Source organism: Agrilus planipennis, unplaced genomic scaffold (genome assembly GCF_000699045.2).
Source record: "Agrilus planipennis isolate EAB-ADULT unplaced genomic scaffold, Apla_2.0 scaffold139, whole genome shotgun sequence".
In the NCBI taxonomy this organism is placed as follows: domain Eukaryota; kingdom Metazoa; phylum Arthropoda; class Insecta; order Coleoptera; family Buprestidae; genus Agrilus; species Agrilus planipennis.
Window position 1 is genome coordinate 107,650 of NW_020438984.1, and position 16,949 is coordinate 124,598.

General features: G+C 35.4%; 1 protein-coding gene across 7 annotated transcripts; it reads right to left on the minus strand.

Moving 5' to 3' along the window:
• Positions 1-1,557: 1,557 nt before the first annotated feature.
• Positions 1,558-11,236, minus strand: LOC108737544 (protein-glutamate O-methyltransferase). Of its 7 annotated transcripts, none has more exons than XM_018470441.1 (8): positions 11,137-11,236; positions 10,529-10,869; positions 10,322-10,410; positions 10,157-10,262; positions 9,861-10,093; positions 9,579-9,738; positions 9,297-9,468; positions 1,558-2,513 (listed from the first exon to the last, which is right to left on the minus strand). In XM_018470441.1, exons 3-8 carry the CDS (start codon positions 10,369-10,371, stop codon positions 1,927-1,929), a joined length of 1,308 nt encoding a protein of 435 aa, XP_018325943.1. In that variant the 5' UTR covers positions 10,372-10,410; positions 10,529-10,869; positions 11,137-11,236; the 3' UTR covers positions 1,558-1,926. The 7 variants fall into 7 exon arrangements, with proteins under 7 accessions (XP_018325943.1, XP_018325938.1, XP_018325936.1 ...); XM_018470436.1 differs by having other exon boundaries at positions 10,322-10,464; XM_018470434.1 differs by having other exon boundaries at positions 10,322-10,476.
• Positions 11,237-16,949: the final 5,713 nt, after the last annotated feature.

The following is a 16,949-nucleotide window of genomic DNA, read 5'->3' on the forward strand; positions in this document are numbered from 1 at the left end:
CGCTCACACACATACTCATTAGCTACCGTGTTACAACTACATAGGTAGGCACAACAGCACTCCAGTTCTTCTGAGCTGATTTGAATGTCTGCGCCAATCTTGACCACAATCGGTGCGCACTCTATAGTGTAGTTTTTCAGTCCCCTTTTCAACCGTACCGAATTTCCATTTACTTTCCTCACTCACGAGCTATCACTCTCTCCCGCTCTTTAAAAGTTCTTCCATCCTTGTCGATATTGCAGTCCTTCCTTTCAGGTACACGTGTTTGTTTTAGCAGATCCAATTTTCCCTTTATCTTTTGATTGAAAACCATTTACGCTGGGGAGAGGCTTGTTTGAGTCTGCGGCATATTCCTATACTGGGTCAGGATCTCTTGCTATTCATATTGGATGTTAGACTTCGCTGGGATTTTTGCCAGGGCTTTCTTGATTGTCTGGACGAACCTCTCTGCCTGGCCATTGGTAGCTGGGTATTAGGGTGCCGACAATCGATGGTAAACACCATGTGCGGACAGAAATTTTTCAAAGCTAGATGAAACGAAGGTTCGCGCATTATCCGAGACCAATATACGGGATAATCCATAAACCGAAAAGATGTTTTTACAGACCAAAATCGTGGTCTCCACAGGCATATCCTTCACTATGTGAACTTCTGGCCATTTTGAGTATGCATCAATTAGCAAAAAGAAAGTATGGCCATGCATGGTCAATATGGACTCTCTCAAAAGGGGCCACTGCTGGTTCCCGTATGTGAGGTTCAACTTTACTTGGATTTGGTAATTGTGATTGAGAATTATTGCAACTACAAACTAGATTTTCAATATCCTTGTTAATTCCGTACCACCAGCAGTAACTCCTAGCTAGTCCCTTCATCTTAGCTACTCCAAAGTGCCCAAAATGTAACTCACTCAGTATTCTTTTACGCAACGACTTTTGTAATAACGCAATGATTTCACACTAATATTCCGCTTTCTATCGCAAACTCACGTACATCAATACTCCAGGTATCTTTCTTATCTACTTTACTGTCTAACTTTAACATTTTATACAGCTTTTTCAACTCACTATCTTTCTTAGTTTCTTCTAAAATTTTAGTCGCACTTACAGGTAAGTTACTCAATACATCACAATAAAATATATCTATAACATCAACATTTGACTTAGGTTCTCCCATAGAGAGTCTTAACAAGCAATCAGCATTACCATTGTATTCTGACTTGCGAAATTCTATGGTGTATCTACATATTTTAAGAAAAATTGCATAATGCTGCATTCGTAATGCACTATACACTGGTAATTGTTTATTTCAATCAAAAATATGCGTTAATACTCTATTATCAGTAATGAGAATGAATTAATAATTAGATGAATAATAAAGTTTACCATATGCTGTCAACTTAAGTTGACACACTGTATACTTCGAACTATCGAAATTAAAATCATACTGGCTTAATATTGTGTTAAAAATATTGTACATATTAAATACGGGTGATTTGTACATTTACATTAGATCGCGCAATAGAACAATAGTATATATGCGATAGTCGCTGTTTGGGCCTTGGAATAAAAAAGTTGATTTTATTTAAAACCATAGTACAATCAATTTTGTTACTTAATATATATCCTATATAACATAGGAATGAGATCGCAATAGATTTTCTTCGATAAGGATTGAATGTCAAAAACATGAATTAATATTTTGTTATCAATTCCTGTTGGGGGATAGACGCCATAACACTGTAAATGTAGAAAATTTCGCTGAATTGACTCAAATAAGTGGTTAGAATATTGACAAATAATAATAAACTTCGATTCTGTTATTCGACTTTAACTTTATAAAATAATAAACATAACAAAGAAATTTTATAAAATTCCACTTAAAAATTGTACTAGATTCTTTCCTACTGTGGTCTTAAAAATGAAAATTTTATTGCTCCACTTTCTCACAAAATTGTATCATTCCGTAATCTCCCTTGTATGACCATTGTGCATTTTTAGCTTCAAGTTCCTCCACTAACCCATCTCGTAGTCCACAAACAATATCGCATTTAACGGTCCTTAAAGTACATAACTTTGATGGGTGAAAACCTTGAAGAGCCTTTTCTATGGGCGTTATTGGATCCCAGTTACGTTCCCCGAACAACTTTCTGTAGTTCAAATCACCCTTAAAGATTATTAACTTGGCTTCTGCTAACTTTCTATACAATTTATTATCTAAACACTTCATGTAACTATAATCCAAAGGGTATGTCCAAAAATCTTCTACTTCCACCGTCCACGAGCCATCTTTGAAATGTTTATCCCATTGTTGTCCAAACAGCGACACATATTTGTTACTGTGTTTTCTAAGCTGCTTTATTTGCCAATTTACGTCGCGTGTCATGGCATCAGATATAAACCATGGCATATTTTTAACATAAAACCGGACTTTACTTGCTAGATTATTCTTTAATAAATAATCAGCTAAACAAAAATCAAAATATAATTCGTATGCAGCATTATCCAGAACGATATCTAAAACAAAAGAAATCAGATAATTAATAAAAGAGTCTATATTGAAAATAATGGACACAACACTTATTAAAAATAATTTGTATCCTCGGAGCAAGCTTAGCTATATTTTTACTTTCTTAAAGCCTGTGTAACGAATTTTCTAGTAAATGTTATAAAAATACACTGTCTGATCTCCTGGAAAAAAGAAGTTATATGAAAAAGAAAAGAATGTGCCATATCGCACCACCCAGTAATATACATAAACATGAGAGTAATGACCCTATCGAAAGCAGCAACTGACCCAGCAATGATGACCAGGATTAGTTAGTGTAATTATGAACAGAGACAAGGAAGGAATGAACTGCCAATTACTTTATATATATTTCGGTAATAGGGAATTCTCCCTTAAAATCTTCCACATCGTATCACACGGGTTTGCAGTGCAATTACTCGGATACTTAAACCGGAATTGTCTTCCATTAATCGCAAAACGATTTCATAAGTACCAACCTGTCGTCTTTACTAACCTTCACCTCTTCGGTGCGATACCACACTATCTGTATAATACCATCAGTGCATTCTCAGTGCTGTCACCACCATGTCCGTGTATTCTACGTATGAATGCTTCGTTTTTTGCTTGATAATTTCAAAATGAAGTTATTTCTGCATTTTGTGGTAACTGCAGTAACTTTGCCAATCAAACGGTAATTACGGAGTCATCACATGCCTGCATGCGTTACAACTGCTGCGAAGGTCACGAGTAGATATGTGTGTTTCATTACAACGCTGACAATAACAAAGGGCTATAATATAATGCAGGCGCCAACAAGACGAGTGTTCTTAATCATTGACGGCTCTTTACTTTATCTGCATAATTTTTGCACCCTCTACGTTGTTGTGCTATCACAAGGTAGACTCCAAAGTGCCTCCAGATGTTTTCTTTCAAATATTCCGGAATACTGATCAGTCGTAGTGTATACATATATAATGATAATAAATTATCAAGTATGTATATTAAATATTATTTAAACTTTCTACAAGCATTACATGCAATACATTCTGTAGGATTGTTTATGCAAACTGAATAAGTTTGTGCTAATATTTTCGGACCAGATTTGATAACCACAGGCGCGTTTCTTTTGACATGCTCGGGAAAGAACACACTTCACGTTCCAGGATGCGCTGACCCTGTTACATGGAACGTACATCGGAATTGTCGCTCCACGCACCTCGTAAGAGGACCTTTATATTTATCACTGAATTTATATCACTTTGTATTCGCTCGTAATTCGCAGTATATTTCAAGATCGAGCATACATAATTCTGATTCTAGCATCAATGGGTCACTTACACTTTACATATCCTCTTTTTTACAGTATCCTCGTTTCATCTAATAATTCTACTTTGTCATCGTGCCTAAATCGTTTATTTTAAACACATCGGTGTGTAATTTGTGGAAGAAATTTATACGACCTTGAAGCGCTCAATTACCACCTAAATCTGCTGTTTATACAACCGATCTTTCAACATTATTGAATCTTGAATATATACTTCATTTTATAAGCACCTAATTTATAACCTTGGCACTAAAATTAGATCCTAAAAAGCCCCTATTAATAATAATTCATTTTCAGGACTTTGTGGATCTGGAGTGATACTGTCAATTTCTTTATGGATTAATTGCCCCAACTGATGACCCTGGCGCTTTCCAATTATTTTATTAAAACCATGTCTCTGTATCGAAGAAAAGTAACCGTATATAAGCATTTTAGAAAAAAGAGCCAGATTCTTAGTTTGGGAGAGTTCAGTCTTTGATTCTTCTCCTTAGGGTTTCTGAGGACCAATAACGGCAGTCTTGCTTATTTACAAAAAAATGAACGTGTGCCTCGTCACAGAAAAGAATATAGTCGAAAGTTTCAAAAGTATTAAGTAATGTATATTTTACTTACACCTACACCTAACATTATAGTACTTACTAAGGCTAGACTCCCTTATTCAATATTAAATAGTGAACTTCAACTCCGCAACTTCACTATATACAGGATTGCCCACCTAAGACCCTTTCCTCCGTAGGGATATTATTAGTTTTAGGTAAAAATGTTTCGTAAAAGAATTATCTCAATTTTTATTGTGTATAACCCAAAATTATCCCTAAATCTGCAGGATATCCTGTTTTCGCTGGCAACTAATCTATCTACAACGTCTTTTCAGTAGACATGAGAGAAGAATGTTTTTCGTGCGGCCAGCCAGGCCATAGACAAGCAGAATATCACAAGGGTTCACTTATGGGTATAATTAAAATCGAGGTCGTAATCCGTATAGAAGCCACTACAGACGTCAATATAGAGGAGGACTAAGAGGACAACAGAATAACAGACGAGGAAATAGAACAGACCCAATACCATCACCACCAAGCTTCCAAAGTCAACTTAACACACAAGGGAATGCATTCATAACGGAAGTAAATACATCACGGGTAAATGTAGATAGAAATAAAAGTAAAAATGCAGTAACATGGATCCTGACCACGTTATAAACGATGATTCAGTTTTCGAAGAATTGGCATTACTAAAAAATCCAACTTACGTTAAATTAGGAAACAGGCGTGTAACAGGCCTGACGCTGGAAGCTGGCGGAAATTTTAAAATAGCGTGGATGCGCGGTGGCAAAAGTCCTATTAGAGGCGTACATTAAATATTTAAAAGCAGGAGTCAGTGAGCAAGTAATAGACATACAAACAGAAGAACTAATTGTTGATATTGGTGACAGTGATAGCGATTCCCATGATGACAGTGAATGTGAAAACTAACTATAAAACAAAAGCATTAGGTTTGTTTTTTCTTTTTGGTAAGTTATGTTTCTATAATATTTCCTAGTACGCTACTGTACTATCTGTACTAATATTATAGTTTACGCCTACTAAAAGCTTATTTATTTATCGGTTCCTAGTGATTTACCCAAATAGGTCATAAATGGGAAAGTACCTACGCGACCGCTCGCCAGCTTCCTTCGTCTGACCTGTATTAAAAGTCACAAAAATTGGTAGAATAACAGCGAAATCATCCTACATAAAGCATTCTATGTTAAGGACATGAAACAACATTTAATAAGTTTTACTGAAAAGTCATAAATAAAAAGAAACAAAAAAAGAAAACAAGATAATTTTGTTTAGAAGTAGTGCAAAAATTTACAATTCTAACCAAGAATTAATCGCAAGAATTTATACATAATGAAAAGTCTTACAGCAATTGCTCACAATAAAGAAATAAAAATAAACATAAAAACACAATACAATAACATAACATTAAAAGAACAATGGCATAGAACTCTCGATCACGTAAACTTGCTTATATTTATAAAAATTATGTCAAGGCGAACTTTTATATGCTTACCAAAAGAATTAAAACTCGAATTCATAAAATGCGCAATACGCATCGAAAGCAAAAAAACTAGCCACACAGCACAGTAGGCAATCACGGAGAAAAATACTTCTTAACGTTTATCGACGACTTCAGTAAACTTGGGACAGTATACCTACTGTATTAAATCTAAATCAGAGGCTTACAACTGCTTTGTCGACTATGTGAATTTGGTCGAAAACCTGGCGGGCAGAAAAATCAGAAATCTAATATGCAATAACGGTGAAGAATATCTAAAAAATAATGCGTTCAATTTTATCAGGGATACGGAAATAAATTTAACTTCGTGTCTACCCTATGTACACAAATCAAACGGAGTAGTGGAACACTATAACAGGTCAATCATGGACAAGGCTAGATGTCTACTAAAAGAAGTAACGGTAAATCGTATATTCTGGACTAAAGTCATAAAAGTAACAGCAGTAACAGGAAGCAAAATCACCACATGAAATATTCTTCAACATCAAACCAAACGTCAAACATCTAAAAATCTACGAAAGCAGAATCTCCGTAAGAACACCAAAACAACCAAGAAAATCGAAACAGGGCAACAATGAAAAACTGGTTGTCTTACCACGCTACAACGACAACAGCTAATAATAAAATCATAAACACGAGGCATGTCGATGTAAAAGAAAACCGAACCAAATTGATAGATTTGAGCGAAGACAGCGATGAAATGGAGAACAACAAACTTGATAAATAGGAATAGTACGAATTCTGATGTAGAAAAAGGTAGCAGCATTACGGAAAGTAAGAAAGGAAACGCAATATCCCCACCAAAATTCGAACTTAACACCAGAAAATCAGCAAGAAATAAAAAAATAATCTCAGCGAAAAGTTTCAAGCAAACTATTGCGACCTTAACGTCTTTGACGGAGCGGCAATCCCAGAGTCAGAAAAATGAAAAAAATTAAACAAAACATAGAAATTAATAGATCTATTGTCTATTGAAAGAAGACGTGAAGTGGACCTACAAAACGAAAAATTAACATTTATATAAAGCAAGACTTGTAGTAAAAGGATCTCAACAAAAGAAAAAATTAGATAACATCTATTTCACAGCCGAAAGTGCTGTCTGTTAAATTTTTTAGAGACTACCCCAAAATTGTGGGTTCAAAGAACTTCAGAGATCCAAAAAACTTCGCAACCAGGGAGCATTTGACCCTGACGACTTACTGTCATAATGTAAGGGATTAACGAACAAAATTATCAACTTTAAAGAACATGGCAACTTGTGCTCATTCACCGGACATTATTATTCTAACTGAAATATGGTTATCTTCAGATTTCAATATTGCTGAAACTACTGTCAGGGGTTACAATTAATGATCGCAGTTGAGGAAAAATTCATCAGTTCTCCTTTCACCACATCACAAAATAGAGCGGAATAACTTTTTATTAATATAAAAGCATACTCACTAAAAATTATTAATAGAGCAGTTTACTTTACTCAATTTTGCGACAGTGAGAAATACCTTAGCCATATTAAGTTAACCGAAGATCGAAATTCATCTTACAGAATTATGCTATATGGGGATTACAATTTACCTGATAACAAGCAGAATAATGAACCACTGAACATTTACGCGGATATATCTGTTCCAACGAACATCGCTGAGAAAGCCAGAGTAATCAATAATGCATTTAATATTCTAAATCTACATCATTTCATTCTGTAATTAATGAAAATGATGTGACTAAAGTCAAGTCCTCGCTGGGAATCGAACCAAGGTCCCTAGTTTTACGCACCATTGCTCTGCCACTAAGCTACGAGGAATGACAAGAGTATTTTTTTCTCATTAATTTGAAGTTGTCTGTAGTAGTAAAAATGAATTCAAACATTAGTTCATTTTAATGCATTGAAAACCTTATAAAAATTCTTTTAAAATTCTCATTGTTAATAACAATTATAGATTGATTCGACGACTCTGTAACCTAAGTCGTTAGGCAAGATCGTCATTGTTGTTACTATCACCTCTCGTAGCTTTGTGGTTGAGTAATGATGCGGAGAGCCAGGGACCCAGGTTCGATTTCCGGCGAGCGCATGATAGCAGTAACAACTTTTTCTTATTAATTTAAGGTTGTTTACAATAGTAAAAGTTAAATCAAAAATTAATTTACTTTAATACATTTTAAGAACTCGTTTAATTTTGGAATTAGAGGGAACGCTCCAAAATTTATAGAATCGTATTTGATTGAATAAAACTCTGTGGTCAAACTAAAAAACAATCGCTCGTTACCGTTTAATATGCTCTATGGAATTCCTCAGGGCTCCCACCTAGGTCCTTTGCTGTGGGAGCCTTTACTCTTATTGTTTATCAATGACGTGGTTCAGAACATTGAAAGCTTCAAAATAATATACAAAAGGATTGACTCAGAGCACGGAGCCGGAGAGCTACAAGAGGACCTATCTAACGACCTTATATAAAACATTAGCAAATCTAACGTCGTCTTTTTGAAAAATGCGCTATAGAATTTTGTATAGTTACTTATTGTTTGAACATTAAACTAGCTAGATCATTGGAGGTAAAAAATAGGAGTAATTTTTGATTGCACACTTAAATTTAATATTCATATGGAATTTATATGTTTCAAAGCATATAGAATGACAGGTTTCATCTATAGAAATACGACTGACTTTAAAGTCTAGAACTCTTTTTTTAACTATAAAAAACTTTGGTATTGCCAATACTTATGCTACAGTGGTCTCCTTAAACTAAAAGCAACATTGACAAAACTAAATCGGTCCACCATAAATTTTTAAGATTATTACCATTCAGAGCAGTATGTCTGATATATACGTTTGAGCACGATATGATATTGCAATTAAATTTAAAATTCCACCTGTATTCAGTTTGCGTCTCTAAGAATTTCTGCATTCAAGCTGATCGCTGATTATATGCAACTGAAATGTTAATTCATTAAATGAAAGATTCCATATCAACTCACAATCAGACGCAATCGTCAGTTAATAGAGAGCACATACAAAGGAAAAAAATTCATTCCACTTAGTTACTCCTAGGCTACTGAGCCTTTGAAATTCCGTTTCATTAAAAATCACCAATGCCCCTACACTATCAAATTTAAAAAGTATTATAAAAAGTGAGATATTCGTTCTGTTGGCTGAACTAAGTACATATATTAAGTTTAATTATGTCTGAATAACTACTTTAGACTACCAAATACGAGATGTATATGAGTTTATATTTACTATATGTTAGTTCCTGATGAGCAATTGCTATACAATTGTTACAGTTTATGATTTGTAACCAACTCTGTAATGATTAGATTAAGAATTTTATTGTTTAATTGCATATAGTACTTCTTGTTAAATTGGGCTCTGCCTGTTCCTTCATTTCTAAATAAATGAATAAATATTTACCAACTATTTGTGATGTAGCAGCTGGATCTGATATTGCTGACCAAATATCTTCACTGTGGTCTGATATAATGTAAGACTCTAGATTTTCTAAATTACTCATTGGATCTCCTGTAACATGATTGACAACTCCGTTTGTAATAGACAGATCTTGTCTGTTTCCCCACAAATTTAGCTAGAAATGAATAAAATTATTTAATAATTTTTGTAAAAATTAATACACTGATAGTTTATCTTGAAAATAGCAATACATTTTAATAAAATATAAAATTACAATACAAATACCTTTAAAAGATGAATAAACATATCTTTCACAGGATACAACGCTTTTTCATTTAGTAGCATGTCAGATAATGATTTACACATAAAAATAATTGAATCAATAGAATCTATTAAAGCCAGTTCTTTTTGATATCTAAACAGGTCAAAATCCTTTAGAGTATTCCTAAAAATTGATGAACCAAAAGACCAATAAAATAAGTGTTGATATACATTTCAAAATCAAAAAAATATTAGATATTAGTTAATAGGTACATGAGTGATTTTAATTAAGTAACAAAAACTTACGTCTTCTCAAAAATGTCATACAACTTTCTGTAAATGTAACATTCAGCTAATAGCCATACGCAATTAAAATATGTGGGCCATCCATCATCAGTAGCTTGTTTTGCTAAATAGTCATTATAAATTTTAATATCTGGTGCAGAAGAAACTATTTCTTGCAAGGGTTTATTAGTTTGGACTTCATACTTTATTTTCGATATTTCACCAATTACAATTTTAAGCTCCTCCCCTGCTCCCTATGCAATAAAAGTGAAAAATATATTGCGAAATTCATTCATACTAAAAAGAAATTTACATACCTGTCCATACTCACTAATAATTTTGTCTTTATTTCTTACTAAATTATCAATCAACTGAGTTAATATAACAGGGATCCTTTCTTTCATAGTATAATAAGCAAAACTCCTTAAATATAAAATAAAAGTGTATTTTTTAATTTTATAATTTATATTTGGCTTACTCACCTTTTATAGAAAGCATTGTAGTGAACATTTCGAGGTGTTACTAAATCCATCTTATAATATGTAATGTTGCTCTTTTATTTATTCTAAAACTATATGATATACAGTTTACATGATCTCCAATAACTAGTTCCAGAAAAATTCAACTGTAATTTAACCTTATTTAAAAGTTATCACAAATGCAAGATGTTATCTAAATACACATATTACCTAATAAAAATTTCCATTTTCTCTTTAAATTTATAAAACAGTAAGCTGGGGCAATATCAGCTAAATGTGATAAATGCCAAAATGCGTATATTATATTTAAAAACATCATTGTTTTGACAGTATTAAACAAATTTTTATAGAAGTTCTGCTTGGTTGAAATGGAAAAATTCTTTTGCTGATTGTTAAACATGCAATATCATTGTGGGTGTATAGTGTTCTTTGCCTTCGTAATAGTGAACGGCTTGTAATTATTATGAATTAAACTTGTTTCCATCGGGCATTTAAATATATTTTAATGCAAAAAACATTTGATAATTTTAGTATCACTTCCTAGGTCACGTCTAATAAAAGATAAAATTTGTTAATACGCAACAAATTGTATGCGGTAATCATCACAGAAAATCGAGCAAAATATATTTAAGGAAATTATAAATATAAATAACAGTATCATGACTGTATCGAAAAATAATGCATTGCAATGCAGTAATTTCGATTACCTAACGCCTTAACCTATAAATAACAAAAATTTTACACCACTTCTTAAGCATTAATGACGAATAGATTATAAATAGTTAATTAATATAACCGACATCCTAAGAATTTCATACCTTCCTATTTTTTATAATCATCACACTTATGATTAAACAGTGGTAGATCTGTCGCAGGTGACGTATACTGCATCGTACCCCTGCTCATGACACCAGTTAGTTATTTCTTGTAAAATTTGTAAAATTATGCGTTAATTGTGAGTCTAAAAAACTACAGTGAATCAGTACAATTTAGCAGCAACGCGTGTACTTTTAAATTGCCTGGTATATTTTTATACAATTTTATTTTACTTTTCGTATAAGGATTTCAAAGATCTAAGATCCGCAGCTACATTTACAACTTAAAATGTAAATAATCATTACACAATCAATAAATTAATCGTATTATTAATGTTATTTATATTACATATCATTTAGATCTAGACATAGGATCAATAATTATACTGCACAATGAAGTTTTCGAGAATGAAAACTCACTGCGGTGCTGCAGCCTGTGTCTACCGAATATTCTTACATTATTCCCGCACTACGAAGGGAATGTACATATATGTGTGTAGCTCCTGGTAGCTCCTCGGCAATCCAAGGAACCGTATTGTTTGGGAGAGGAAAGTCAGATAACTCAAGATAGATATTTGTGCTTATCTTTATTACTTAACGTAACGAACACGATACATAAACGGCTTAACTACACAGGGAGACATATTAGTAGGTACCAGGTATAGAGGGTAGAGGTAAGGAAAACCATCTCATGAAGGAAAACTTGAAAAAGTCTCCAGCTATAAGCAGTAAATAACAGTTAAAAAACTCTCCAAAATGGCGCTAGCGTAGCCAAAATGTATGCTTTGAATGTAACAATTGTTGACGAATTAAAGTATGCCGAGTTAGAAAACTTAATATTTTTAGTGGCTAAAGTGGTTAGTAACAGTCCAGGATATCAAACCTCAACTATTTACGTAAATTAATTTAGTCCTTATTTTTCTATCCTATTCTAATATCTTTTGGCGCTTTATTTGAAATATACCCTGTTGCTACTGTGGCGTCACCCTAATTTAACGCAGTTTGTTGGACACTTTTTGACAACAGAGATAATACTCCTTATCTCTACCCAACATTGTACCCATTGTACCAGGCTGTACGTATCTCTGGACTCGGGTACAATTTGTCACGGCACCATAGATAGCTGTTATGAGTCGTGGCTGTTACCATCGACGTCTACTACTGGACGTGCCTTAGCGGTCAGAATTGTGGTACACCGAAAGAAAGAGATGGAACGAAGTTTCGGACAATATCCATCTCTCTCACGATAGTGCGTAAGCTGTCATGAAAGAGATAGCATTAGTCCGAAACCATACGCCATCTCCCTCACTTTTGAGCCAAGAAATTATTACAATGACATACGGCTAAGACACGTCCATACTTTACGTCGATGTCTGTTACTATAGACATTATATTAATGGACGTACCTTAGCCGTATGTCGTAATAATTTCTTGGCTCGAAAAGTGAGGGAGATGGCGTTTGGTTTCGGACTAGTGCTATCTCTTTCATGACACGCTTACGCACTATAGTGAGAGAGATGGATATTGTCCGAAACTTCGTTCCATCTTTTTCTTTTGTTGTACCACAATTCTGACCGCTGAAGCATGTCCATTAGTAAACGTCGATGGCTGTTACCATTTTTTTTTCAGCAGGATAACGACCCTAAGCATACTTCTCATATTGTGAAGGAATTAATATTTATGGGAATTATTAGAACGGCGAATTAGCAAACATCAGATAACGTCAAAAAATATTCTAAAAACCAAGATATGCCGAACCGATTTTCTTCTTTGCTCTCCTCCCGTTTCATCATGAGACCGTAGTTTAGACGTCTTATTTGCTGCCGAAGTCTCACTCCGGTAAAATCCTACAGCCAACCGCTATTGGCGACAAAAGTTTGTCGATCTCGTCATCACTCTACCAGACCCGCAGCCTAATCACGATAACAACGCCAAAGCTAATGAAAATGCCGATGTTCCAAACTGTCGGCTATCCAACTTCTAGAATTCTAATCCGCAGCTATGACTCATGAAAATTGAGGCGGCCTGTATCGTCAACCAAATTCGCTCCGACAACAGCAAATACAATGTAGTAGCAACCGTGGACTCCGACATCATCCACGAAGTCGCGGACGTCCTGCTGAACCCGCCGCAAGTCGATAAATACCAGCATCTTAAAGAGGCTATCCATTCTCGCCTCACAGACTCATCTGACCGCAAACTGCACCGACTTCTAACCGAGGTCGAACTCGGGGATAGAAAGCCCTCTCAGCTCCTCCGCCACATGAAGTCTCTTTCCGGCACGACCATCAGTGACGATGTCCTAAAAGTAAAATGGTTCGACTTGTTACCTCCAAACGTGAGCAAGCAGCTGAGGATATCTAAAGCTACCTACGGACCTGAACGTACTGGTGACCCTAGGAGACAAGCTAATGATGGTGACCCCCACGTCGCGGCAGCCAGCCTTCCTGGAACAAATATGTATCTACAAGTAACAAGTAACAACAACCGCCGTCGCAGCCGCTGGTCAATGGAAACTGCAGTAGCTGTTATCATCCTCAGTCGTCAAGTTCTACCAGGCCCAGTTGAACGGGAAGGTGGAGCGCTCATATCGCACCGGACCAGCTTCCCCTCGCCCTACTCGGCCTCTGCACAGCTTACAAAGGAGACATACAAGCATCTCCTTCTCAAATGCTTTGCGGCACGTCGCTTAGGGTGCTCGGGAACTTCTTTTCAACCACGAGCCACCCAGAGGCCTGCCGGTCATCATTTACGGAGGATCTCTGCCGTATCATTCAAAGCCTCAAGGCAGTTCCGGCGTCCAGGCATACCCCCGAAAAGGTGCCCTTCTTCTTCTTCAGGGGCCTAAGGACATGCTCACATGTCTTTAGGAAGATAGATTACATCCGAAAACCCCTCCAGCTTCCCTATACCGATCGGCATCGCATTTTTCATCGTGCCGATGACCCCTGCAGCTGCGGCCTCTTCTCCACTCCCGTCTTCGGCTCCTTCGGTGGCAACTCCGCTGCCCACGAAGCTTATTTCACCAGACTGTTTTTGTATCAATAAATAGTGTTAACCTTTCGGGTGGTGCCGTTCTTTTGTGTATGCCTCAGATCCTAGCCCTCCGGTTTCCCGTGGCTTTCAAAGGCCTGTCGTAATGTATATACATTTAATTTTCTTTTGTTTCGACTTTTCTAAAGAAAAAGCAACGGAATATATTATCATATTATAGTATTATCATATTATTAATCGAAAATTTAATAATTAATTCTTAAATACGACTTAAACGTAATTTTTATTAAGAATATTAACATTCGATAATAATAGCGAAAATTCTTACGAAGGAAATCTTGTTCCTAGTCGTTCTGTTTCTAGTAATTATAATTTAAGTTCAATTATTATTAAGATNATTTAAGTTCAAATATTATTAATAATCACCCAGAAATGACCCATAATGCCAATTTTAGTGAAATAAGTTTAGCTAAGGAAATTAATTCACAATATGACAGTGGAAGCAAAAATATTTCTTATTATATTAAAAAATGTGAAAAAATTATAAATACCGTCAAATGGGGCGAAATCGATCAGGTGAGGTAATTTCGATCAACGGTGCATTATAATTTGTATTCGTGTATTGCTGTATATTGAGAAATAGTAAAACTTTCGCATTACCGGGTCTATGAAGCTTCCCATGCATTGAAAAGTTACCGAAGTCAGTTGTCATTTCTCTTGTGAATGTGCGCAGTTTTTCAAATCTGTAAACAAACTATTGGCGAAAGCAAGAAGTTGATTTTACCAAAGGGTTCAAACATTTTAAGTGCGTGGTTTGTTGGCACTTAAAAGTTGTATACATTGTTGAAGGACTTCATTGTGAAGTAAGTTATTTTTAGTTGTTTGCAAATTCGCATGTGATAGGGGTGATTTCGATCAGGTTGTAATAATGCCGGGTGTGTACAAGAAGGTGCTGGGCTTTTCTGTAAAGAATTACAGCGAATAGTACCTTCAGAAGGCTATCAAGGCCGTTTCGACTAATCAGTTGTCTATCAGAAAGGCAACAGAACAGTATGCCTATACAACTTTAAATGATCGGGTAAAAAGAAGGCATCCAAAATCTTATCGTGGCCAACCAGTTTTAAGGCACGTAGACGAAACTGTTCTAGTAGAAGGCCTAACAAAATGTGCTGAATGGGGATTTCCTCTAAAGAGGAAGATATCAGAAACCTAGTACAAAATTATCTCAACCGAAGCGGTCGTACTGAAAGATTTCGAGATAATAAGCCGGGAAAGGACTGGTTTTTAAAATTTATTAAGATTTGCAGCATGTGGAAATTTGAAAGTTGAGATAAATAAATTAGAAGTAAATTTAGTAGGCATTAGTGAAGTCCGTTGGCCAGAAGCTGGAGACTTCTGGAGTGGAGACTTTAGAATAATACACAGAGGATCGGTGAAAGATAATTCGGGGGTAGGAATTGTAGAAAGTTATTTACAAAAAAGCGATAGGATAGTTATGGTTAAATTAAACTCGATACAGGTAAAAACGGTATTAGTGCAGGTCTACATTCCTACATCATCTTACAATGATGAAGTCGTAAAAACGGATTATGCAGATATAGAATACGTGTTAAGATTAGTGGAAGGGCAGGAAAACATAATAGTTGTAGGAGATCTCAACGCAGTACTAAGTGAAGGTAAAGACAATGGAATAGCAGGTTCTTTTGGATTAGGCAATAGAAACCACGTTAGGAGGCGCTATACGTGGAAGATGTCAGGTGATTTAGTAGTAACCATACCTAAAGAGGCGCGGAAAACTGCGAGACATTTAGAACAACTAGCTTAACTTCCTTTGCGTCAAAAATCTTAACTAGAATTGTACAGAGGAGGACAGAAAAAAGGGTGGAAGAACTATTTGGGGAAGATCAATTTGGGTTTAGAAGTTTAGAAGAAATAAAGGAACGAGGGAGGCCATTCTAGCTTTACGGGTAACAATAGAGAAAACGATAAAAAAGGCAAGAGTGCATACATAGGATTTGTAGATTTTGACAATGTTAAATGGGACAAGATGTTAAATATACTTCAAAATGTAGGGATGAGTTACAAAGATAGAAGGGTGATACTTAGTTTGTATAAAGAGCAACAGGCAGTTATAGAGCTATGGCTGCAATGTAGAGAAGTAAAATTTAGGATGGGAGTCAGATGGGATGCACACTATCACCGCTACTTCTTAATCTATACATCGAAGACGCGATCAACATCATTAAAGACAGTACAAATGTTGGGATAGATATACAGGGGCAAAAGATTAGTATGCTTAGATTTGCAGATGATATAGCAGTATTAGTATCTTACAAGGAGGACTTAGAGATAGCTTTAAATAAAATGGAAGCGGTACTGACAAAACAGTACTGTATGAAAATGCAAGGGAAGAAAAAGTAGAGAAAGAACGAATATAAAGATAGGAGACGAAAAATTAGAAGTGGCTGATTTTAGGTACCTAGAAAGTCAGATAAGTCAGGACCGAAGGAGTAGTAGGGGTATAAAGCAGAGGATAGTGCAAGGTCGAGTCGCCTTCAATAAAAATAATAAAGGCCATAGGACGATAAGCATAGTGAATCGGCCCCAGAGGAATATCTGGATATTTTTTTTAGGGGACATTGATACTAATGAGATACGAAAGATTAGAAGAAGTGGTTGATTTTAGGTACCTAGGAAGTCAGATAAGTCAGGACGGCAGGAGCAGTAGGGATACAAAGCAGAGGATAGCGCAGGGTCCAGTCACCTTCAATAAAAAAAAAGTCACTTCTATGCTCGAACGGTTAATTTAGAAATTCGAAAAA